At 44.4% G+C, this 24,397-nt stretch overlaps 2 protein-coding genes across 2 annotated transcripts; one reads left to right on the forward strand and one right to left on the reverse strand.

Moving 5' to 3' along the window:
- Positions 1-8,433: 8,433 nt before the first annotated feature.
- Positions 8,434-10,929, reverse strand: ciao2a (cytosolic iron-sulfur assembly component 2A). The gene is made up of 5 exons (XM_049722782.2): positions 10,677-10,929; positions 9,779-9,943; positions 9,650-9,699; positions 9,069-9,114; positions 8,434-8,734 (listed from the first exon to the last, which is right to left on the reverse strand). The coding sequence occupies exons 1-5, from the start codon at positions 10,702-10,704 to the stop codon at positions 8,634-8,636; spliced, it is 390 nt and encodes a 129-aa protein (XP_049578739.1). The 5' UTR covers positions 10,705-10,929; the 3' UTR covers positions 8,434-8,633.
- A 264-nt stretch (positions 10,930-11,193) lies between these two features.
- On the forward strand, positions 11,194-24,271 carry spg11 (SPG11 vesicle trafficking associated, spatacsin). Its single transcript, XM_049722781.1, has 40 exons — positions 11,194-11,512; positions 12,005-12,192; positions 12,309-12,536; positions 12,815-13,016; positions 13,074-13,211; positions 13,424-13,800; positions 14,159-14,304; positions 14,376-14,472; positions 14,541-14,696; positions 14,774-14,952; positions 15,108-15,284; positions 15,352-15,423; positions 15,517-15,644; positions 15,720-15,904; positions 16,000-16,195; positions 16,332-16,523; positions 16,753-16,859; positions 17,066-17,211; positions 17,362-17,526; positions 17,676-17,742; positions 17,817-17,979; positions 18,056-18,264; positions 18,334-18,442; positions 18,510-18,669; positions 18,800-19,030; positions 19,112-19,318; positions 19,451-19,558; positions 19,743-19,908; positions 19,981-20,195; positions 20,339-21,053; positions 21,316-21,464; positions 21,595-21,799; positions 21,880-22,014; positions 22,173-22,306; positions 22,454-22,573; positions 22,639-22,807; positions 23,045-23,121; positions 23,197-23,352; positions 23,422-23,573; positions 23,669-24,271. The coding sequence occupies exons 1-40, from the start codon at positions 11,313-11,315 to the stop codon at positions 23,844-23,846; spliced, it is 7,104 nt and encodes a 2,367-aa protein (XP_049578738.1). The 5' UTR covers positions 11,194-11,312; the 3' UTR covers positions 23,847-24,271.
- The last annotated feature ends 126 nt before the right edge of the window (positions 24,272-24,397 follow it).

Here is a 24,397-nt window from a genome sequence, read left to right on the forward strand (position 1 = left end):
TGACTAAAACAGTCTATTTTTCAGTCCCTTAATGCTTGCAACAAAGATAAAAATTACATGCAGAACCTCTGATTGTTTTAAAATTTACATTATCCCTCAAGTATTTATTTAATTTTATAACAAAGGAATTTTGAAGTACAAATCATGCACAAGACTTCTTATTTTGTGTTTTTCAAATAATAATGAATAATTGATGGATACGACAAATTTACTAGAGACGCAACATCTTGCAATGGTCACGTCAAACAAAGCTTCTGAGGAACCGATCGTTCATCACTGCCAAGCGAATTGTCTTTTGTGTGCCACTTTGACGCCGTGTTTAATCTGTTTTGAAACTTTGACAGTCAAGACTGAATCAGATGACAGCTAAGGGCCTCTGATTGCGACTGTAACTAGAAATGTATCTTGTTGCAGAAGCAACCAAGCAAAGAAAACAGTCATCCTATGTCATTTCAAGATTTTACGAGGCGAGAGAGAGATTCCTGACAGTTCAAAGCTGAAATCAATGAGGTAAGTGCAAGACAGGAATTATTTTGCAGTATTTCTCTTCAACTACAACACATGGGCTAATTAAAGTCGATTCGCTGTAGAAGAGACAGGCGATTATGCTGAAGGGATGTGGAAAAATTTAGCCACCATGAGGGAAATAGAGCAAATTGACCCAATGAATGAGGGAAGTGTTTCATTACATGTCTCGGGGGGTTGCAGGGTAATAAGGTTAAAGCTAGGGGCATGCACTGGAGGATCAAGACACACGCGCGGGCAGAATGGCGATAAAAAGAACTAGTAGCACTGTGAAGGCAGCGTTCACTTCAACAAGTCTTGTTTCAATTCGGCTTACAAGAAGGAGATAAGAGAAGTGTGCAGAGGTCACATGAAAGGATTAGCTGATACATATATTAGCAGCGCCCAAATTAAGAGAGAGTAAATCATATTTTATTTTGACCGCCAACCTCAGTGTTGGGTGTGAGCTGGACTGATTGCCTATATCAAAAAACATCGTTCACACTCAGAGACATTCAAACTGCATTATGGGGGACGCATGTATGGCAATGTGATATGGGCAGTGTGTAGTGCGGACATTTTGATTGCGTCCTATGACATCTCTTGAATTGGCAATTCAGTTTCAGTCCACATACCGTACGCACCCCAAGTGAATGGAGCTGTTTGAAGGGCAGATGGGGCAAGGTTGAAAGGTGACCCAAGTCCAGGTGTGCCTCTCCAATTATTTGTTGCTGCCACCTCTTCAAAGTACACACACTAACACATACAAGCACAGTAAAAAACACTGTGGTAGGTCGAACTCCTATATCATCAATCCCGAACACACAAGTAAAGCATCTCCCAGCTTTGGCACCTGCTCCCCCACACTTACAGGAGGGAGGAGGGCGAGGATGAGGTGCAAGCAGGAGAGAGAATCCACGTGATGTCTTGTTTGGATAGCTTGTCTGTCTCAAACTGGGTGTTATATTTCTTGTGTTTATTCACCTACAACATGGCAACCCCTTGAGCACTGATTTTGCATGCTACTATTTAGCATTGAGGCTAATTCTTTGTGACTTTGAAAATGTGAAGTGTCACATTGCAGGGCGTGAGGGCGGTAAGGAAAGACAAAAAGATGGAGAAAAAGAGGTATCGGTGAGCAGAGAGGGGGGTCGCTAAACAAACAGAAAGTAATAAGGAGAGGCGAGCACTGTGGGAGGCGAGAAGAAAGAAGGGAGACGGCAGCAGATCAAAGAGGGAAGGATGCAGAGGGGAAAAAAAGTTTGAACAAAGCTAGGTTAGATGGCAGCGATGGCAAACACACACTTCCTCTGAAATGTGCCCTTTCAGGGAGCTATCATTGACCTCCTGCTGTTTACAGTATATGAATTCATAACCTCCCAAATATGGGCATTATTTTAAGAATCCAACATTTTTATACAATTTTGCTTTTTGTGCACATCAAGCTCTGATATTGTCACTACAAATGTGTTTTTTTTGGAGTGGGCAAAATGAAAAACTGCAGACAATACTTGTTTGGTGTAATATTCAGTGAGTAACCTCAACATGTGTACAGATTCCTCTTCAACCTATCATTAAAAGAAAGAAAAATTCATTTACATTCTAACACATTTAGTGTCATCTTTTCCTTTTTTTAGGGATCGCAACGTCACATTAACATATTTCATATTAGCCCATCTTCTTCTCAAATACCTTCACGTCTTCCCTTTTCTTAGGTCCTCCTCAAGCGCTCTTGCCTGAAAAATCTACCCAAATTCAGCTTTATTATTGGTGGGAAGAATTATGGATCTTATTTTCAAGTACATTGCACAAACACCTACATTCACACTGCTGCCAAGTCCATCTAAGGTATTATGAACGCCTCCTTGCAAAAACATAAGTACATTGACATCTCCTCAAACATGAGTGGGGCATTTGACTACATTTTGCACTCTGTACATGACATGCTGAATATAGCAATACAATGAAAGCCTTTTCAGTAAACCATTCTTGCAAAACTTGCCTTGAGGTATAGACGTGCAGCTTATCGGTAGCAGTGAAGTCATACTTGGCCCCGGTACGTATGGCTAACGTCACAGAAACCTCGATTGTCCCAGGTAGGCTTTTGATCTTAGCATTACATGGTGACTGACAAACAATAATGTATAGTCAACAAGGCCTTTGGTAGAATATATATTATTCTAGAATTGTCATCTCCTGAGAGGACTAAAAGCAAGTTTTCAGTCTACTTACAAAAAAGAATCCATGTGCCCCTGTGATAGACAAGCGTCAGTTGATGGCCACAAGTAGACACTTTGGAAATGGAAAATTAAGGTAATATTCACAAGAGGGGTAAAGAGGGCGCTTGGTCACTCAGATCCAGGAATCAAAGTGCAGTGCCAGAAAGAAATTTGCCAAGAAAACGCACTGAGCAACATTAGCGCAAAATAACATGCTTTGGAATAAATCTTTTTTTTTGCTATGAATCATCACATTTTTTGTCTTCACCAAGACAACAATGCTTGTTTTGGGGTTTTTTTTATTGACACAGCAGAAAGCTATTCATTCACCAACATGCTTATTCATAATATTGGATTGGCAGTCAATCACACAAAGCAATATCATATTTGTAAAGGTAGATTTTATTTGTTGGTTTGTTTTTAGCCACATTTGCCACATAGATTTAAGTTTAAATCCATAACCAGAGGTAGGTATTTTGAACTCTGTTATCATTTCTGAGTCATTTTTTAAAAAGAAAAAGAAAACACAGCGACAATACCACACGCACACAAAACACACACACAAGCTCAGTAGTAGGTCTTTACTTAATGAGCTCCAAATGCAGCTCTTCCCTACTGTGCTGAAGAGGGGGTGAGCGATGGACACATTAGTGAGGAGATGAGGAAGGAGGGGAGCAAGATGAGAGAGGAAAAAAAAGTTATATTACAAACATCCAAGGGGAGATGGAGGAGAGAATGCGTGGCTGGAATGTGTTATCACTATTTCTTGGTCGTCAAATATGCTGTGAATGTGTGGTTTGTTTGTTTTTTTACTTGAATTAACTTAAACCTATCTATAAACAACACACTTGGCAAGCTGGCAGTTTTGCATAAATTCAGTTATGAATTCACCACAGTCACGTTGAAGTTACGTTCACGCCAAATTTTCATTGTGGTGGATTTTACTATTTATGGTAAACAGAGATTATTTTTACAAGGTAATACTTTTGTCTCATGAGCTGTCTACTCTCTTTTTCTAAGTGCTGTGTGTCAGACAAGCAGATTTACTTCTGCTTTGGTTTATTGTCTTTTATGTCTCTTCTCGCTGCACTCAAAACATTTTAGCTCCTGTTTCTGTGACTGATTATCCAAGAACCATTTTTATTCACCAGCCAATGACTTCTGACATGCTGCTTTTTGGCTAACAAGGGCTAAAAGTCTTTTCATCACTTTGTAGCTTATATAAAACCCACAAGTACTGCTGCAGTCCAGCCCACATTTTATTTCACTATACATCACCATCATCAGCAAATACTGGATTTGAAAAGCTGAGTTGCCTGGGATAACATTTCCATGTGTTTCATGTCCCAATATCAACATTTCAAGTGGCCTACAAAATCAAATCATGTGTCAACTTCCATGACCCTTGCTTAAAATCTACACCAACATTTCAAAGTGTTATTACGCGTTGTAAAAAAAGTTGAGTTTTTGTCACCCTTTTTGAAGAATAGCTGAACAAACTATTATCCTTGACATTTGTCTGTGAAACTCGTAATCCATCAATTTGTGGTGTATGTGCTAGATTGAGATAAGACCTTTTGCGAGGGGGGTGTTCGAGGAAATTGGTAAATTAGGTAATACTGTGTGTCATTTTTCTCTTATCTCTCCTTATTCCTTTTTTTCTTTTCTATTTTGTCTTCTCTGGACAAAGACACCCCCCCCCCCTACTCACTCCTCACTGGTCACACACCCATACCATGTTGCGTGTGCTGGCTGTGACTCCACTCCCAATTACTTTGCAGCTAAGGCAGCAGGACCCTAAATAGGTTGTAGCACCAAACAGGCATGTCTGCAACAGATCACACAGTGGGAGGGAGGTAAAAAGAGGAGGGAGGGAAGGAGGAAGGAAGAAGAGCGATTTGCTGGAGAGGGGATGAAGAGTGAAAATGAAGAGGATGAAAAAGACATTTGGAGGAAGAGGACAGAAGAGAAGTGTCAGGCAGCGGGGAGGAAGAATAAAGATGCGACACCAGGTAGAGGAAGAGGAGCAGAGAAACAAAGCGGATTTCCTTGTGTTTGTGGCGTGATAATATTGCAGGTAGTCAGCAACTGTGTGAACCGGTGGTGAGTGGGAGATGAGCGAGAGGAGAAAGGAGGACTGGAGCAAGGAGGGAAAAGTAAAAACAGAGGCCAGTTGTGGATGAGAATGAAAAGAAGTTGTCATTTCCTGCACAGCTTATTGCAAAGATCTTAAAGAGCCTAATGCAAATACAATTTGTTATGTGACATTGACTCTTGTTTTTTCTTTTTAAATACATTACTGATCTATTTTCAGACGACTCTGCAGGATATGTTCAAGGGTCCTGATAAAACAGCTGTAAAATTGGTGCAAAATCTCCATATGTCTTCATGAACACAGCCTCTTTGGAGTTTTTGGGTTTTTTTTTTATCATGAGGCGCTAACAAGCTACTTTACAAAGGCAATAAGAAAAGGAGCTGTTTAGCATGTCACAACAAAACTGTTGCTATCGCTATTTAGAATGACTTTCATGAATGTTTACATAATTTCTTCAGTCATAATTGATTTATTGTCACAATACTAACAAAAACTTGTAAAAAAAACATGTCTGACGTTTTCATCAAAAGATTGCCGAGTGGCAAAAATTAAAGAAGCTTGTCTTGTTGCCTTGTCTGAACTTCACCTGCTTGACACGTTGACTATATCTCATGCTCAGAGTCAATTCAAAGTGAATAACATCAGCAATAAAAGTAATTTCCCCAATGGAGGCAGTAGTTCAGTCTACACTATTGTGTATGTGGCACATGGACACATCACTAAACACAAATAACCCAACCAATTAAGTATGTGTTGCTTATCCGAAAACAAATGTAATTTGTTTATCCAACAAGAGGTTCAGGCACTGCAACATTGTTGGTCCTAAAACATTTGAGTTTCAATCCGTAGATGTCTCTCGGCAATATGTGGGCTAACTAAAAATATGGAGATTTAAATGACATTAAAAAAAGATTACATCACGTGTCAATGTTATTTCAATCACCTGAGTCTAGAATGTCAGGCCTTTCCCGACACTATCAACTGATGATTTGTGTCCCACAATAAATGTCAACAAGGTGGATCAAAGCTTATGTGACATATACCGTGTGACATGTGAGCTCATCTAAATATCATGCAGTTCATTCTATTCAGTGAAAGTAAAAAAAAAAAAAAAATAGGAAAAGCAGAAAATGATCAGTTTTACCACACTGAAGAAAACAACACTATGAGAAAAATTGTGAAATATTCAAAACCTAAGTCATAATTGTGATTGTCAGCATCAAAATGCATTTTTGTAATTGTTTGAAATAATCACAGCTTTCTTTGTTTGATTAACAAACCAGAAGTGTGCTTAAAGAGATACTTTACTTATTGAACACTTTTAGCAGTAAAAGCTTAATATTTAGGTTTTTTTTTTGATAACTTCATTACGTTTCATGCACAATTAACAGCTTAAAAAACACTTCACTTGCTATCGACTGAAAATGACATCACGTGTGCTCAAGTAACAGCAATCACAGCTTATGTGACGTTCGCAACCTTACATACGATTACACAAAACATGGAATCCGTTGACAACTCCTATAATTATTAATCTCAATTATAACAATTTATTTATTTTTAGGACCACCACCAATAATGAGAAACACAAAAACACATACAGTAAAACAAAACAGTATTTGGCCCGTCAATTTGCTGATAGATTTTTCTCAAGGGTTGCAGCTTTTTCTGGACTTGACACAAACACAACAAACATTTAAATGTAATGCAAGTGTAGTTAGAGTGTCTGTTTTGACAGTTAAAGTGACCTCTCATCTCAAGTCCTGGGCAAAACACAAAGCAGCAGGAGAAAATGTGCCCTGGTCAGCTATATTTATCCCCACCTCAACTCCTCCATCAGCCAAAGTGAGTTTGACTCTTGACAAAATAAAAGCCTGTAAAATCTCGCTTCTCTCTGCCGACATCTTGCCAATCTCTGAGACGGTGCGAGTCTGTCTATGTCTCTATATTTTCGGCATAAATCTCCTTGTGTTCCTTTTTGACACGTGTGGGCGGTTGCCTTGTTTGTGTGCACGCGTGTGTGCGCGTCCAAAGCCACTTCCACCCTCTGCATCACCATTCGTCTCAATTTAACAGTGCTCAATGCGCGACTCCCCCCTGCGCACACATTGAGCGTGTGCAACCATCAGAGGCTGTAGATATATAAATCATTGGTAGGAGATTACTGCTGTTTTATTATTCATGATGCAGGCCTTTTATTGCTACTGATATTTATCTCTTCACTATCTGCCATGACCTGCAAAAGAAAGAGGGATGAGGGAGGAGAAAGAAGAGGTTGGGCCAAGTTGTGCGTATGGAAAAGGGTGGGAGGATTTCGCTGATGTGCACATAAATACATTTGTTAAGTGGGCGAATGTGGTTGGGAATTAGTGTGTGTTACCTTCTATTTTCCTCCCATGTAGACAGAGCCACATAAAAATTGTAAGTGTCTTAGAGATGAGAAAAGCAAAATTAGCACACATGGCAAGATTAACTTGGCGATTGGGGAAGATCCAGAGCCACTTTTAACTACAGTAACTGATTCCATATGAACCTCTGCCGGTTCTTCAATCCTATGGCTCGCGATACTAACAACAAAATTAAGACGATTGTACTTAATGAGGACTAAAAGATCAGGGCCCATATGGAGCCTGTCAACCATACACATGCAGAAGATTCAAAACAATTTGTGTCCTTACACTAGTGTAGCCACGTCCACGCAAGAGCGTTGCATAACCTGACAACGCGTTGAATTTTCTTCTTCACAGCTTGAATTCAAAGCATTCACACTGTTCCAGTACTTTTGTCTAGCAAGACTATGTGTGTGTATGTACAACAATGGGACCATTTTTATGCTGGACATTTTACCTGGGAATAGATTTTCTAAGAACAAATTCAGCAATCCTTTTCAAATCAGAATACTTTTGTGACAAAATGCGTATATGCTTGCATATTAGTTTATTTTTGTCTCTAAAGACCTTTCAAATTGCTCTTAGTAGACCTGAAGCACAGAGAAACAGCCACCCCTCTCCTCCTCCCTCGCTATTACTACTCCATCATCTGTGGACCCAGAAAGCAAGTTCAATGTCACCTGGCCATGTCGAAGCTTTGGGTACCATCTTGTGGATAAGAGTTGATTGTAAAAAAAAAAACTACACCCATTGTATTTCTCTCCCTTTCTTTTTCTCATTTTCATGCATGTGTAATATTTGATTCATTTTAAAGCAGTTGTGTATTCCTGAAATAGAAATGATTACTCACTCATCACTCAAATTTTATCTTAACATTTATCTTTCATCTGGTTTTAAGGAAACTGTTTGTTTACATAATATTTAAGGCACGGATATGAATATGGAAAGCCAGAATGCACATTGCAAGTGTTTTTGGAGACAAGAAAACAACATGCTATGGTCAATAGCCTCCTCTGGTGTAGTGTAGTAATATTACCAATACATGATGCGGCCTATTTGGGCTTTTCGGGAGAGCTTGCGCAATCCAAGGTGAGGTTGGCTGCTTGCTGTATCACTTTTGTAGCACACATGTAATTGAACAGGAAATAAGCTGATTTGTGATAACATCATGATTCAAAATGAATGATTAGACTCCAAAGCTTAAAAATAACACTTTCCAGAGAAGTAAAATGGAAAATAATTTTATACAATCATTGTGTTTTGTTTTTTTTTTTTTAACATGAAAGTGAGGCTCTGCCACACCTGAACATGCATTCACAAGCTGACTCAACACCTTGAATGAATGTATACACACAAACTTACGCACACACACACGCACACACACGCACGCACGCACACATATACACACAGCAACTGTGTGTGGAGTCAGTCATCAGGTTCAATGATGCACTGCTCCACGATGTCCCTGAGGTTTGGATTTTCCATGGCGGCTGCAACTCGTTCCTTGTCGTTGATCTGCTTGTTGACTGGACAAAAATACAGAAACATAAGACAGATTAAAAAAGGCATGTTGAAAAAAATCAGCATAAAGCTTTTATTTTGCACGACTTCATCAATAAACAGTTGAACTATACAAGTGAGTTGAATAGAATTATATAATCAAATGAATGACCGTGAAAGACCTACAAACAAAATAAATACACATTTGAATTAACCAAACCAAACCAAAGCAAAATGAACTACTTGAGGATGCTTGATAAAATGCTTGATAACTTGGCTTAAATAACAGAGGACCCCTCCGTGTGAGGTTCATATACACACACATGACATGTTGAAATTAAAGATTGTAAAGTGACTTACTGTCCTCTTCGGTGGAATGTGTTCCTTCACTGATGTAAATCTCCAGCTGACGAGAAACATAGTTTGTCATCTGACTGCAACCGCAAAAAGTGAACCGCAATATGTTGGGTGGTGACTGTAAGCTGCCATCTGTCCAGGACCTGCATATGTCTCCAGGACCAAGTCGGATCACAGCTGACCATTCTCACCCTTGACACAGACACTTGCCTCAGGGAGAAGGCTATGGTCCATTCGGACCAGAACAGCTTCTTCCCTTCTGCCATAACACTCATGAACATTTACTAATTCTACATCAGACTCTCTATAACCTGCACATGCCAATTGCACGGCTCTATTTGGCATTATGCTCATATTGCTGCTGATGCATATTTGTAATTTAGTGTAGATATTTTTTATCAGTCTATTTTATTGCATGCCTTAAAGTCTTTTACCCTTATTTCATGTTGCACGATTGTACCGCAAAAAAATCCTGGTTTGTGATCTCCTTTACTGACAATGGGAATAAAGTGAATTCTGATTCTAAGTGATTCCTAACACAGCCAATGTGAAAACATCAAGTTGCTTTGTTGTCATGCACTCACTTTGTGTTTGAAGGGCAGACATCTCTCCAGCTTGACTTGTAAACACAAACCTGTAATAAAAGCACACAAAAATCAATTAGAATGATGCAAAAGTGGAGAACGGGGCATGGCCAAGAGGTAGCGACAGACCGATGAGGGTGGCCAGGGAGCAGTGTGGGACGGTCGGGGAGAACTTGATGATGATGAGATACTCATCGTTACCCAGCTCCTGGACCTCCACGCAATTCTCTGTCACCACGTCCAGCTCCTCCAGTGTGTTGGGCTTCTCCGGGTCTCGGATGGATCGGATCACATCTGACTCAAAACACAGTAATATTATTTTTGTGCTGCTTAGACTTTACATATCACACAGTGGTTCATTAAATGTCAGTTATTCTTAAATCTTATTGAGTGTACTAACTATCATGTCTTATGTTGGATGTCTGCCGTTAATGGGCGTGGCTCCATGAATGACAGTGAGCTGGAGTCCATAAGTGAGAGCTGTGGACTACAGCAGCTATACTGCAGCAAGCTGTTCAAGTTGTATTTGAGTGTTTGACTGTTTATTGCCTTAAGTAAATATCTGAGTGTGCATCAGCAACTGGCGCTGTCCTTGCCCACAAGGCATGCCATTGATTTACCTAAGTTTTTCACTTTTTAAACTTCATTAGATAGAGTTCAAGCTCACAACACAAAGCAAAAAAAAAAAAAAAAAAGACCAACAGGTGGCTCGTAATATGGATACTAGTTGAGTCAATCGGTTAATTTTAATCCATTCGAATTTTTTTTTTCTCAAGTCAAAACACTTCAACGACGCCAACCACACTAAAGTCCAGAATTTTATTTGATAGCCGTTTTTTCGCTGACACAGCAACGACGACGAAATGGCCGATTAAAAGAATAATAGGAAAAACATATGCACTTTGCACCAACTTTTTAGACGATTACTTTATATTTATTCATCTCGCGTGTTCAAATTGGTGAGCATGTCATTGACGTGAAACGATCTTTTTTGTTTTTAAACTTAGTTTAGCCAAGACTCACACACCGTAAACCTCCAAGGCTTTCTCTTCCATTCTTGTTCTCCTTTGTAGATTTCTGGCGTTAAAGTGTGGGCCCAGGTGGCGATTAACACGCGCCGTTGGTGATGATCATGATAAGAGTCAAAAAGAAATATACAGAGACAAAAGTGACTTCAATTCAGCAGAAGGAGAGGTGCCAAACGTCAACATCAGACCGTTTGTAAACTGCTCTCAGATCAGCTGCCGATGTCGGCAGCAGGCTGACATTTTGTTTACGGGAAAAGCAATCGATGCCTGATCGATTGGGCTAAACCACCAAAGATATTTAAACAAAATCTAAATGAGGTCTTACTTTATAACAAATTTAACAACAACAATAATACTGCAGATACTTAAAATGTGACTTGATTTATTTTTTCTAGCGTGACTGACAGGCAACGCAGATTCGTAAATTAGATCCGATGAAATGACGATAAAATCACATCGTCATTTGATGAAGTTGGTCCGTCCGCCTGTTTCTCAATGGTCAGACGTAGTCAGCTGACGGTTGTGACGTGTCACGTGACTGGTGTGTAATGTTTACAAAAAAGAAGGGGAAATGTCTTAGGTTTGTGGGTAATCTGGATGCGTTTTTGTGAACTGGAAGTCTCCTGCGGGTCGAGATGGCGGAGCGCTCCTCTGCGATCGAAGTGGCTCTCCTGCCGCCCAAGGGGCACTGGCGGGAGGTGGATGATGTCCGCAAGGCTCAGCTCGCTCCCGGGAGCGGCGCTTTGCTCGGCTGCCTGGAGATGGATGGAACGCTGATGCTGTGGGACCCGGCCGACGAGGTTGCTCCAGTGAAGCTAGACGGAACCTATCAGGAGTGCGTCCACTTTTGTTTACTTCGATCGCAGTTATCATTAAAACGTACATCAACTTACTTAAAAATAATAATAAACACTTAATTCTAAGCCTTCTAACAACAGCAGCTTTCATACACAAATGAAGTAGGACACATCATTTTCGCTTTTCTGTGACGCAACAGTGTAGCAAATTAACATTGTCACCACCCCCACAATGAGTTTTTCAATCAATGAATTGATCAATTAGGCTGGTCAGACCTCAAGAGAAAAAATAATCTCTTTGGTGTGTAAAAGCAAACATGTAATTAGAATGCAATTACAAGCACACCTCAATTCCTCTTACAGGGTCGTTTAAATTTTCAAAGCATTATTATATGGCCAAAATTTCATATTTCAATATTAATGTCAAATATCTTGATAATGATCGATAACATTACAATGGGCTCATCTTAAAGTAGACTAGACAAGACATTGTGCACGATAATTTGAATGACAAACTGTTTTTCCCCTAGCTTTACCTGGGAGGAGGCTCCAAGTGGTTGCCCAGGAGGAGGCGGACTCACACGCCTGCTGGCCGTGGGCTCCGCGTGCGAGCTGAGGATGTTGGAGGTGAATGCTGAAAGAGGAATGGCGCTTTCTGTGCACCTTGTTGGCGAGTGTCCTGCACAGCTCCTACTGCAGGAGCAGCATGAATACTCAGGTTGGTTCCGAAATGTTGGTAAGAATTGTCGCGAAGAATAAAGTTTTGCTGACCTAGACGATGAGAATTAAGTGGAGCCCCCATGCGAACACTTCATGTGTCGATTGTGTCTTTAGGTGGATGTAACCCGCAGATGGCACATGTGCTGTCGTTTGTATCGGGTCACTGCCAAATGCTATTGAATGGTGTCTGGCTTCTGCGTTTGGAGTGGTCACTAGCACAGGAAGTGGCGCAGGTTCTAAACTGTAACCGCCTGGGCCCGATGGACAATGGTGCTGTGGCTGCGGTGCAGTGCTGCGTGCGCCAACATGTTGCCTTCATCCTCAGCGAAAGCGGACTGATCTGTATCTTTATTGCATGTTAAACATTGTAAATTTACATCAATCAATAGACATCAGAATTTGAAACAAAAGTATATATTAATGAAAGTCCACTAGCTTCATGCTGACATGTAATGTAAAATGCCCTAGAACGGCTAAGGGAAATCAGCATAGATGTTGCAGTAATTTGAAACGTTTTTTAAGCCCTCTTGAAACTATTTTTCCAAAAATCAACCAGTGACTTTAATTTCCACCAAGAAATAGAAGTAATGAGTGTCAAAATTTCTTAATTGGGTATCCAGCCATTTATGATGTAATCGACGGCTTTCACTTGGCCACTGTGCACGTTGCCGCCTACCTGAGCAGCGGCCTGACAGAGGAGGCGGATTTGGCCACCTCATGGTCACAATTGCGCCACCTGGAGGTGTCGGCCGACATGAGTACGGTCGTCGTCATCACGCACAACAATGTTGCCGCCGCCATTGATCTCGACCATTACTTCAGGTATATGGATAAATTTGACGATTCTGAATGTGTCACTCACTCGTCATCATCTTCCAGGAGGAACCCTGATCACCTGCTGTGTCAAGCCACACCCAGTGGCCCACCCCTGCGACCCCAACAACCGATCGATGAGGACAAAATGACAAGTGCCAGCAGCACCCTGGCCGCGCTGGGCCTCACCTTCAATGCTGACAGGTGAACTGTTTCTCTGATTTATTATTAAATTTCAGCACGGCAGCATAGAGGCTTAGTGGTTAGCTTGTCCGCTTCACAGTTCTATGGTTCGGGGTTTCATTCTGTGCTCCAGCCTTCCTCTGTGGAGTTTGAATGTAATATGTGTCCCTTTGCTTAAATGTTGACATGTTAGCATGCATGCTCTTGAAAATGGATGCTTACTTCATGTGTAGGTCCTGGGGCGTTCGTCTGGCATCCATGTACAACGTGGCCCAGAAGTCTTCCTTGCTCTCATCGCTCCAACCGGTCGCCACCTCCTGGTCTTCATCACTTCCCCGCCACGGTTCCAGCCCAGCCGCGCCGCCAGCCCGTAGCAGAGTCCCTCTCGGGGGCGCCAACATCACCTTCGCAGTGCCGGAGTCATCCGCCCCGTCTCTGCTGTCAGTCTGCAACTTCTCCGCTATGTTGGTGTTTGCATCCCCAGGAAACATGCAGAGCACCGCTGTCTTATGGGACTTTGCGGCCGGGAACGTGAGCTACCACCAGGTGGAGGGCCCTGCCGTGGTGGTGGAACTGTGTGGACAGAAACATCATGCTGTGCTCCTCAAGAGTAAGTTATTTAGTATTATTAAGTATTACATTATTAATTATCCTAATAATTGATTAATCTGTCACACTCATCTTGTTGATTAATCAATGAATGTGATAAAAAGAACATGTTTCGATTTGCATCAATTAATTAGAAACAGAATATTTTAAATTGACAGAGCAGAAAATGCATACAGTAGTCGGGGGGTAAAAAAACAATACGGCCAAGACAGTCGCGCTACGAATGCATTAAATTGTTCTACTTGTGAGGACAGAGAGTGTACTAGTAAATGAAGTTCATGGACGTCAAGCAGGACATCAAGGATATGGAGTAAAAGTTTTGGAATTTTTGATTTCCACTTTCCTGTTGTCCTCCCCAGAGTCGGGAATGTTCCAGGTTTTGTTCTCAGTGTCGCAGCAGGAGCTCCTGAGCAGTTTGATGATGTTTGGCAGCGCGGCCACCGTGGATGCACTTTGTCACTTAAACACGTGGGAGCGCTGCTCCATCCCCATTCACTCCCTGAAGGTACAAGTCACGATTCGTCTCGTCCATCTTTGGCATTGTCGTCATTTTTGTGTCTTGGCGTCATTGAACAGGCAGGAGTTAAAAACCGGCAACTGGACACGGTGGACTTCTACCTGAAGAGCAAAGAAGACCTTTTGAAATCGCACAGCACCATCAGCCTCACGGAGCGTAAGACCCAAATTTTACTCAGTTACATTTCTCACATAGCATGTTGCTCCATGTTTCCATTTGCACAGGTGTCCAGACTTTGTGTCCCGCCTTGGATCTGCTGTGTGCCGCCATCCGGGAATCGAGAAACGACGCTCAAAGCCGCCAGTTCTCGGAGCAACTGCTTCTCATCACGATAAGCTTTGTCAACGCGCAGATACGCTACATTCTAACGCACATGAGCTGTAAGACGTCACGCACCCACAGCTAGCACAATGCTACATTAGCATTATCCCTGAGTGTGTATGTGCGTGCTATGTAGACGAGGATGAAGACGTGCGCGGCTGCGTGGACGTTCTGAACAAGTACCTGGCGGAACTCAGGACTTTCTTGAAGAAATACCCATGGCCTGCAGAGGGAGCCAAAGATCACAACGATCAACCACCAGGGGAGGAGGAGGAGGAGGAGGAGGTGGATCAATGGGATGGGCTTCCAGCAGAGGTGACTCCTCATTTGCTCTTTTTTGTTTTGGACCACAGTGTCAATATAGACCCCGTTTCACATTATGACCTCTTTCACACTAACATTTACAACGTTCACATTGACCTTTACCTATTTCACACAGATTCTTGCCTCTTATACACCGATTTATACAGGAAGTGGTCCGTCTATCAGTCCTGAGCAATCAAATCCCCAGAGCCCAGGCGGTGTTCAGGCGGCAGGGCCTTCCCGAGGGGCTTCTTCCAGCTCTGAGGGCGACAGGCCTGCGTCTGGTCTTCTCGTGTCTGCAGGGACGAGACATGCCAACCGCTATCGCTCTCCTCACCAACATGGTGGGTACCTGGACATGAACTCTTGTTTTGGGTTTACCTCCAAAGACTGCCATCTTGTTTTAATCAGGGTTTCAATGTGAAGAAGGAACTGCATCGAATCTGCATCTACACAAACGACAGGGACCTCCGGGACTTTGTGGTCAGTTGTCTACTTCCTGTCTGCTGACATGTACCCCTTTCACACTGACTCGTACCTCAAGTCATCTGCATCTGTGATTGGCTGCTTATTCAGGAGGAGGAACTATGCAGACGGAGTCACTTTTCCAAAGAGGAGCTTGATAGCGTGGCGTTCATCAAGGAAGCAGCGAATATGGCTCCTCTCCCACGTCGCCAGTGTACAGACAGCACCTTGGATTGCAGGTGAATAATGCTTCTATTGAGTGGTCGCCGGCCGCAGTCGCAGTGGTAATCTGACATCTCCTCTCTATCATCCAGATCGGTGCAGCTGCTCCTGCACGAGGAGGAAGCGGGAGATGAGGAGGTCCTGGAGGAAGTGCTGGGAAAGGAGATGTATGAGCAGGAAGAGGAGGGGCTTTGGCAGAAAGTGAGGCTGGATTGGGTGAAGAACTGGGAGCAGAGCAGCAGGACGGCCATCTTGTTGTCCAGATGCCGGCATGGCGGTAGGAAATTTGTTGGATTGGTTTGTAAATATTCCTGATGTGGCAGCACATATCTGCTTTCGAGTTCACTGGTTCATTTCTGATGTGATGTTTAGAGTTGAGTTGGTGTGATGGGGCAGTGCTGTGGAGTCACATGACCTCATTCCACAACCACACTGACTTGGTGGCCTGGATGGAGAGCAGAGAGGCCTCTGGTGCCGCTCAGTGGCCCGACTTGATGGCACAAGTGGTCAACGACAATACGCGGAGCAGCCACTTCCTCAGGGAGGAAATCCTGGACACGCTCGCCAGGTGGGAGATGTGTTCACCACCACCATACGAAGACTTCCTGTGTTGTTGACCTGTGCCCTTTCATATTAACTCATACATCTTATACATTACACTGACTTTTTCTACCATTTTCACATTATCTTTATCCCTCTCACAGGCGGGGTGTATTCATCCCTGACGAGCTGTCCGACTTGGATCAACTTTTGTGGCGTGTGGCTCAGGGCGGCTGTCTTATGACGCCGGCGCTCGTCCATCGGCACCTTGGTCTGGACATCCACTCGCGTGTCATCAGTTGGTGTCTGGAACGCCAACTGCAGTTCCTCCTCTACACCTACCTGGAGCATTACAAGTGCGCACATCTGTGAATAGATTGTCACTAAATTTTCTCCGCAGCAATGTAAAAGAGTCATCAGCAGTTTGATTTCATTTAGTACACTTACTAGGTAGAGGGGGAAATTACTTTTTCACTTTAGGCCAGAAACATTCGGGGCGTGGGGTCTGAAATATTTCAAATAAGATAAATAGGAGGTTCTGTATTTATCATTTAAGGGAAATGAAAGCTTGTTATTTTTGGGCAGGTTGACTCCCAGGAACTGTCCTGTGTTGTCCAATGGAGGTCCGACTCACTCGCAGCCCTGGTCAGACATGATGGTGAAAATGCAGGAGATCACCACGAACCTGACAGGTGGTGCCTCAAGTTAGGAGTTTACTTCATTCTGTTACCACTCAGAACATTTGGATCTGTATATATTCGTAGGCTAGTGCATTCCTAACTGAGCCCCTCACATGAATGCCCCATTTAGTGTCAGACTACCACTCTTCAGGACCTGTAAAGACCATGTGCCACATGGGTGCCGCCTCATTCTCTTCTACTTCCTGTGTATCCTTCAGATCCAACGTTGGTCCATCAGGCCAGTCTGACATGTGCTCAGATTCTCCTACCAGGAAGCCCCCCATCCCTCAGCTCGCTTCTGCTGGAGGGTCACAGTCTGCTCGCCCTCGCCACCATCATGTTCGCTCCGGGGGGCATCGACCAGGTCAGCTTTGTTCCCTTTTACAATAACTTGTAAACTTTTCACACGTGTACCTTTTTCCAATTTAGTTGTCTATTACAATAAACGCTATTATTCTATTCCATTCACACTGGCACCACGTATGTAGCCATTTCACTACTTCCTGTTTGCCAGGTGGTGGCCCAGGGTGAAAGTCAGTCAAAGGCGGAGTTCTCTATAGATCCACAGCTGATGAAGATGGCACTGACAGCATACCCCAAACTAAAGGCGGCGCTGTTCCCAGCAGGGACGCGAGGGCCCGGCGCCTTCACAGATTTATCCGTGTACCATCTTCTTCAGGTGGGCCGGGGGGAAAATGATGCCATGAAGTTGGTATAATGTGTGCACAATTTTTGTAGACGTAGTTGACATTTTGTCTGCATGCTGTGTCTATACTCAGGCAAAAAAAAAATAATGTGTAGTTCATCACCTCCATGTGTTTGCTGCAGGCACTGCATCCTCTCGACCCATGCCGACTGTTCGGCTGGCAGGAGGGAAATTCACTGAACTCCGTCGGTAAGTCGATCGACACATACAACACCCAGTTACATAGACTGTCAGCTGATTACCTGTCAACCTTGTTGCCGTAGAAATGATAGAGCTGCCTCACTTCTCCAGCCCGCACTTGGTGGACTCCTTTGCCCTGGTTGAGCAGTTGGACTTCCTGTATTATCTGCAAAATGGCCGACCGTCCTTCGCCTTTGCCACCTTCCTGCTGCAGCAGCTGATTGGCTGCGACCACGTCGGTCAAATGTGAGAACTGAAACGCATGCGCATATAGTCACTGAGGAGATCACGGTTTGATCTTGCTTGTATCTGTGCCTTTTAGTTTGCAGAAAGCCCGGCAGCAAGTACACATTTTGGCAGTGCAGAGTTTCAATTTACCGTCAGTGGTGGCGGCAGCAGTTTGTTTCTGCGAGCTTCTTGGCCTTAACAGCGTCCAAATCAGAGTCGACGTTAATGTCCTCAACATCATCTGGACACACTGGAAACTCAACCGCACTCATTGTGGAGACACACAGCCTCTGCACACACTGGGTAAATACACACACACACTCACACACTATCTCCACACACAGCTTGTGTGAGCACACACCATGTTGTCAGTGTCGAAAGGTGTCAAACTTGTGGAGGCAGAGCCAGGAGCTGCGAAGGTACTGATTGGCTACCTGGAAGCTGCTGTGATTGACAGCTTGGAAGTCAAAGATGTCAACAGGTGAGCATTTTTATCATCATTTTTCAAGGTGATCATCATCATCATCACATTACTTTTATGTTGCCAGGAGTTCGTGGGAGGCCGCTCAGGAGTGGTCATTGCCAGTGGATTTTTGTCGTCTTCATGGTCTTCCTTTCAGCTGCGTTTATCCCGCCCACTGCGCCCGTGACGGACACTTCCTCAATTTCCTGTTGTTTGTACAAATCCACCACTTTACATCGCAGCAGGTGATGAGTCCATAATGTTGCTACTTCCTGGCTTGTCATTTTCTACTTCTGTCTGTTCGTTTTTCCACATCTGATCTGCTCAGATTTTTGCTTCCTTTCTCATCACGATTCCAATATTTTGTGTGGCCAGGTTGGCTCCTTACTGTTCCAGTTTAGCCCCGCCCTCCAGGACCACTTGCATATGGCGTTTGGCGAGCTGCAGTTGGTCACTGGTGAATCCTCAGTGGGCCCAGTCACCCCCCTAGACCTCTTCCAGGTACTGCTGCGGAGCCAAGAGGAGGCGGAGCCTAGCATGTACCTGCTGCAAGAGGCATTGAAGCATCGTAGCCCCTCATTGGTCGTGCTCGCTGCCTGTCAACAGGTGACCATAGCCCCACCCAGCATCAAAGCTCGCACTACTCGGGTTAGTCGCATCACTCAGTATACATGCCTTGTTTGACAGGAGCCGGAGTTTGTGTCATGCCTGTGCGTGTGGCTCCTCACTGTCATCGATGACGTCACAGCCCAGGAAGTCGCTGACCGCCTGTCTGCCGCCCCCCAACCTCACCCGTGGACCCTGCAGCACTTGTCAATTATCTGGAGATCCTTCCTGGGCCAGGGGCTACATGGAGCCCAAACCCTACTCCGGGGGTTCCAGCTCTTCATAAGGGTGAGTACCACCACTATTTTATTGTTACTGAATTGTGGGTCTACGTAGATGCGTGTGTCTTTGTGTACATTTACTTTTGACTTTTGTAAATTAGTGCCTCTTCTGCTTTGGTTGTTGTTGTTGCATTGTCAGGACTGTCCCCTGCTGGATGTCCTTAGCATGTTCCTGCTTTGCTATGACCACAAGAACTTCAACAAAGCCAAAATCAAACTCCGAAACTTCCACACCAGCATCAGCAGTGTTAGTAAACGACACACACACGTGACAGCAGCATGCTTCATCTTCACTGCTCTTTTTCATCATTTTCATCTTCCTCACTCATCATCATCACTCATCTCTCTCACCTCATCATCACTCACACTTCATCATTTCATCTTCACTCACCGTCATGCTTCCTGATTATGTTTTTTTTGTTGTTGTTCAGCTGAGCATCAGCGGCGATGCGCCCCCCGGTGGTGTGCCGCTGCAGTGGTTATGTAGTGAGGCATGGTTTTTGCTATTGCTCCTGTGTCAGCGCATGTGCTCACACTTTGAGCTGCAGCGACTCCTGCGGGTCTTGGCGGACGGCGACATGATGAGCAAAGACAGCGGTGAGAAAACACACAACATAACACAACATAAACTAGAGACACACTGTGTGAACTTTACCTGCTTGTGTTTAGGTCCAGACTTCAAGAAACTGAGTCAGCTGAGTGACCTCCTGCAGGGTTCAGGAGTGTGCGTGAGACCCAAGTTGCTGCAGTGTAATTCGTCCTCTGTCCAGCAGGAGGAGTTCCAGGCCACCATAGATGCTCTGCAGGCTAGCGGTTTCTACGCACAAGCACGAAGCGTCGCTACGCTCGCACATCTTCCTGTACAACGGCTGCTTATGTGTCAGGTGGCTACCGGACGCTTACACTTCCTGTCTCACCTTGTTTCTATTTCATGTTTCTGTGTAGACATGTGTACATGTTTCTACTTCCTGCTTGTATCTGTGTGTTGGATTCCCTATAAAACTTCCTTTCTTGTCTATGCATGAAGTTGGTCCAGGAGTTGGAGCTTCAGCGTTCCAAGCGTCAGTGGTCCCGGCTCGAGACCCGTGTGTGCTTTTGGAGGAAGTGTCACCAGCAGCTCGAGGACATGTGTGTGGATCCCGACTGCGCTTTCCGCTTCTTCCTGTCTCAGGCGGACTCTGTATCATCTGCAGCTTCCGAATTTCAATCGGAGTTGCTGGCAGTACGAGAAGGCTGTTTGCTGCTTTCCATCGCCGCCCGCTGGCTGTCGCAGCACCGTCCGGCACCGGTGGAGCAGATAAAGAATCTGGAGAAGAAGCTGTGGGTGAGCCGTGTCCAAGAGCATGCCCTTGTGGTCGCTATCCAGAGGGAGAGCGTCTTCAACCTCCTTCCGCCGGACGTCAACACGTACGACGTCCTCATGAAGGACTTTTCATTCTGCAACATTCCCGAGCTCCGTACAGACACGCTCCTCAGCCTAGAAGGACTTCCGGGTCCCGCTGAGGAGCATCTGGATGTGGATCCGCTCCTTAAGCCAACAGAGAAGCAGACTCTCGCGCTGCTGCTGGATGCTGCGTTGGACGCAGGAAGCATCCACGAAGTCAGCCGCGCCTGTCGATACTTTTCGCTCTATCATCCTGACCTGTGGCTGCTGCTACGCTGCCGAGGACTGGCGTCAGGAGAAGTTGCACCTGAAACGCTGGACGAACCTGACCTGCCACCCAGGAGGCTCCTACACTCCTGTGAGGAACAAACCGTCTGCAACTCGTTTTCATTTCCTGCTGACCCTCCATAACTGGTTTTCAAGAGTTATATGCAACTCGTTTTAGTTGATGACCACATCCAACTAGTTAGTTGTTAGTGAATTGTTTACCATCCACAACTAGTATTTATGTCTTCACAGTCCACAATTAGTTGTCATGAGTTGCCATCTGTCTGAAGCAGTTCAAATGTTATTTCAATCTTAAGAACAGATTTAAATTGTCAGTTGTTGTTTTTTTACAGCGTCGTCTGTGAGCAGCTTGTCCTCCTTCGTGGTGCTTCCTCCTCTTCCTGAAGACGACATTGCTGTCCAGCTGCAGAAGATGGCTGAGCGGTGTCACCATGGCAATAACTACTGCAAACAAGTCCTCAGCCTCTACCAGCTCTCTAAGGTAGATCCTAATCCATCCATCAATCAATCAGATGTCCTCTTGTACATGTGGGAATGAGTTTGATTGGAAAGCTGACCTGTCAATCAAAAGACAGCATCGCCCTTAAGCCACTCGTTGTGTGTGTTGATAGGAGCTGCAGTGTCCGTTCAGTCAGATAAGCAGCGAGGATCCCGGCTGCGTTCTCCAGAAGTTACTGCTGTGTGATCATCCTGAACGCTTCCGGAACGCTCAAATGTTCATCAGAGCTCAAAGTTTCTCCGCCGACGTTGTAGCTGAGTTGGTGGCGGCCACGCTGGTGCGAGCCAAACAGGAGCATGCACACCAGATGCAAACTGGTGGGAAGAGAGCGAGAAAAGAATGCTTTTACAACACACACTTGGCTCTGTACATATATTTTTTGTGTTTGCGCGTGCAGAGAGGCAGATGATCCGGCCATCGGAGGGGAGAGACTCGCTTGTCCAGCTGATTACTTTATGTGAGGATCCTAACCTGGTGGGACTCAAAGTTCTGGAGAAACTGAAGGGCATACCACTCAGGGAGCTCAGCTGCAGTAAGACAAACATACAAAACACATGTATAGCAACATGCACGTATGTCTTTCTCACGTTCTCTCTCGTAGAATGAGATCAATTCCTTTGTTTTTGTTGTACCATATACTGATTAGACATTTGGTTGTCAGATCAGATCGTTATTGTTGTTATCATGTAGTTGTAGAGTTGCTGATAGTGGCTCATGACTGCTTCAGCGTGACATGCAACATGGAAGGAATCGTCCGAGTGCTACAGGGCGCCAGACACTTAAGCCACGCCTACTTGGCACCCGGCGAGTACTATGGCCTCTTGGTGAGTAAAAGTGCGATTTGACACGTTGGACTAACCTCAGAAGGTGTTGGACATTGAACACACCAGATTCTGGAGTTTCCAACGGTATCTGTCGACACTTAACTGCTGTTGTCTGCAGACAATAAAATAAGCAATGGTTGATTTCAGGTGCGCCTGCTGACAGGAATCGGCAGATACAACGAGATGACGTACATCTTTGACCTGCTCCATCAGAACCATTGCTTTGAGATGCTGCTCAGGAAGAAAATGGACATGGACAGAGGACAGGTGGCAATCAGGCACACACACACACACACACCCGCTGATGTCTCACCTGGTCTCTGCACCCTCAGAGCTCAAGCCTGAAGACGGCGCTGTTGGACTACATCAAGCGTTGCCTGCCCGCCGACAGCGAGAAGCACAACATGGTGGCACTGTGTTTCAGCATGAGGCGCGAGATCGGCGAGAACCATGAGATGGCCGCCAGGACACAGCTTAAGATCATCCAGTCTCAGGCCTGGGGTGAGAATTTCATTTGGCAACCACCAACGAATAGTTCTTATACCTAATGACCCGCTAAAACTAAGTTTAATCAGTTTTTACAGCTACTCCATAAAAATACTTGATATTACAAGTTCATTTTACAAAAATAAATGCCTTGCATATAATTTAATCTCCGCGCAAATTACTGTACTTCCTTGTATGCTTCTGCGTCCTGCGGGCTCCGTGTTTGCTGACTCGTGTGCTTGTCGTCAGCAGTGTTGTCTCCAGACCTTAAAAGTTCCCTGCTCAAAGTTTTGTCTCTGCTCAAAGACGCCGCAGAGAGCTTCTCCAAGGTCATCACTCCTCGCCATTGCTAATTTTCTCTCTGCCAAACGTCCATGTTGACGGCACACGTGTGTTTGTGACAGGACTCGTGCGTGCATCAGGCGAGTCGCTGCGTGCGATTGGCCAAGCTGGTCACGCTTCAGCTGCACTTTCTCAATCAAGGCTCCACACTCCGCTTGGTCAACCTACAGCCTGCTGACATGATGGATGCCGCCATGGCACTGCCCAGATGCTACCAGGTGGGTTACCGCCTTTGTGATGTCACATGATCAAGATGATGGCATTAATGATGACTTTGCACATTTAAGGTGTTGGTGTTGTCAGAGGCCTACAGCTACAGCCCAGATTGGGCGGAGCTTGTGTACCAGAAGGCGGTCCTTAATGGCGATTTTGCTTACCTGGATGAGCTGAAGAGACTCCGCCCACTTAGCTCAGGCCTTTTTGAGGACATTTTTAAAAAGTGAGTCACCACATGACTAAAATTTCACCCAAAAGCCCATTATCACAAACATTTTCCATTGCAAGATTTTTTTTATATTACTTTTTTTTTTCCAGGCTGGACGGTGCCCCCAGTGGCGCTATGGCGAACATACGCCGTCTGCTTACGTACTGCGATGACATTTACCTGCGCTACCGCCTGGCATACCAGCGACAACTCGACGATGTCACCAAGATGTTGCTCCAGGACGCAGCCGCCTCCAGCTACCTCAACGACGCCATCGGTGCACACTGACGCGGTGGCACCTGGACAAGGGCATAATGGTGTATCTCAAATCAAAATGTCATCTTGTAAATGATTTGAAATGGCATTAATCTGTCAGAAAATAATTTTTGCAATGTTTTTAATCAAGATAAATAGCACTGTAATTTACTTTACTGTGTAAAGACAGTATAATTAAAAAGGGAAATGAACTGTCTTTCCCTTAATTAACATCAATATGATGATTTCATGTTATGACATCACATTGTATAAAGTGTGATGTCATGCTTGGATGATTTGGTTTTACATATTATGACATCATGCATGATACCATACAACAAACTGGACAGAACCACTCATATCCTATCATACAATATAAACTGTGTTCACAACCACTCGATACGAATTTTGTCTTTTAAATAAAGTCATACATGGCTCTAAATGCTGAGTCACTCCAATGTCAGGTGTCACCTTCTTTGGGCGTGTTGAAGCATGTGAGAACCTCATCATCATCTCAGGTGTCAAATGTGTTGGGTTTCTTCTAGCCTGTTTTCCAGCAAAGTCTTTGTACTGTTCTTGAGCGT

This window comes from Syngnathus scovelli, chromosome 6 (genome assembly GCF_024217435.2).
Source record: "Syngnathus scovelli strain Florida chromosome 6, RoL_Ssco_1.2, whole genome shotgun sequence".
In the NCBI taxonomy this organism is placed as follows: domain Eukaryota; kingdom Metazoa; phylum Chordata; class Actinopteri; order Syngnathiformes; family Syngnathidae; genus Syngnathus; species Syngnathus scovelli.

Coding starts and splice junctions, on each gene's coding strand:
- spg11 (XM_049722781.1), top strand. CDS start 11,313: ATGGCGGAGCGCTCCTCTGCGATCGAAGTGGCTCTCCTGCCGCCCAAG. Junction 18,265..18,333: donor ACAGCCTCTGCACACACTGG/GTAAATACACAC, acceptor CCATGTTGTCAG/TGTCGAAAGGTGTCAAACTT. Junction 21,800..21,879: donor TGCACACCAGATGCAAACTG/GTGGGAAGAGAG, acceptor TTGCGCGTGCAG/AGAGGCAGATGATCCGGCCA.
- ciao2a (XM_049722782.2), bottom strand. CDS start 10,704: ATGGAAGAGAAAGCCTTGGAGGTTTACG. Junction 9,944..10,676: donor GAAAGCCTTGGAGGTTTACG/GTGTGTGAGTCT, acceptor GTTTTGAGTCAG/ATGTGATCCGATCCATCCGA. Junction 9,115..9,649: donor GTCTGCCCTTCAAACACAAA/GTGAGTGCATGA, acceptor GTTTCTCGTCAG/CTGGAGATTTACATCAGTGA.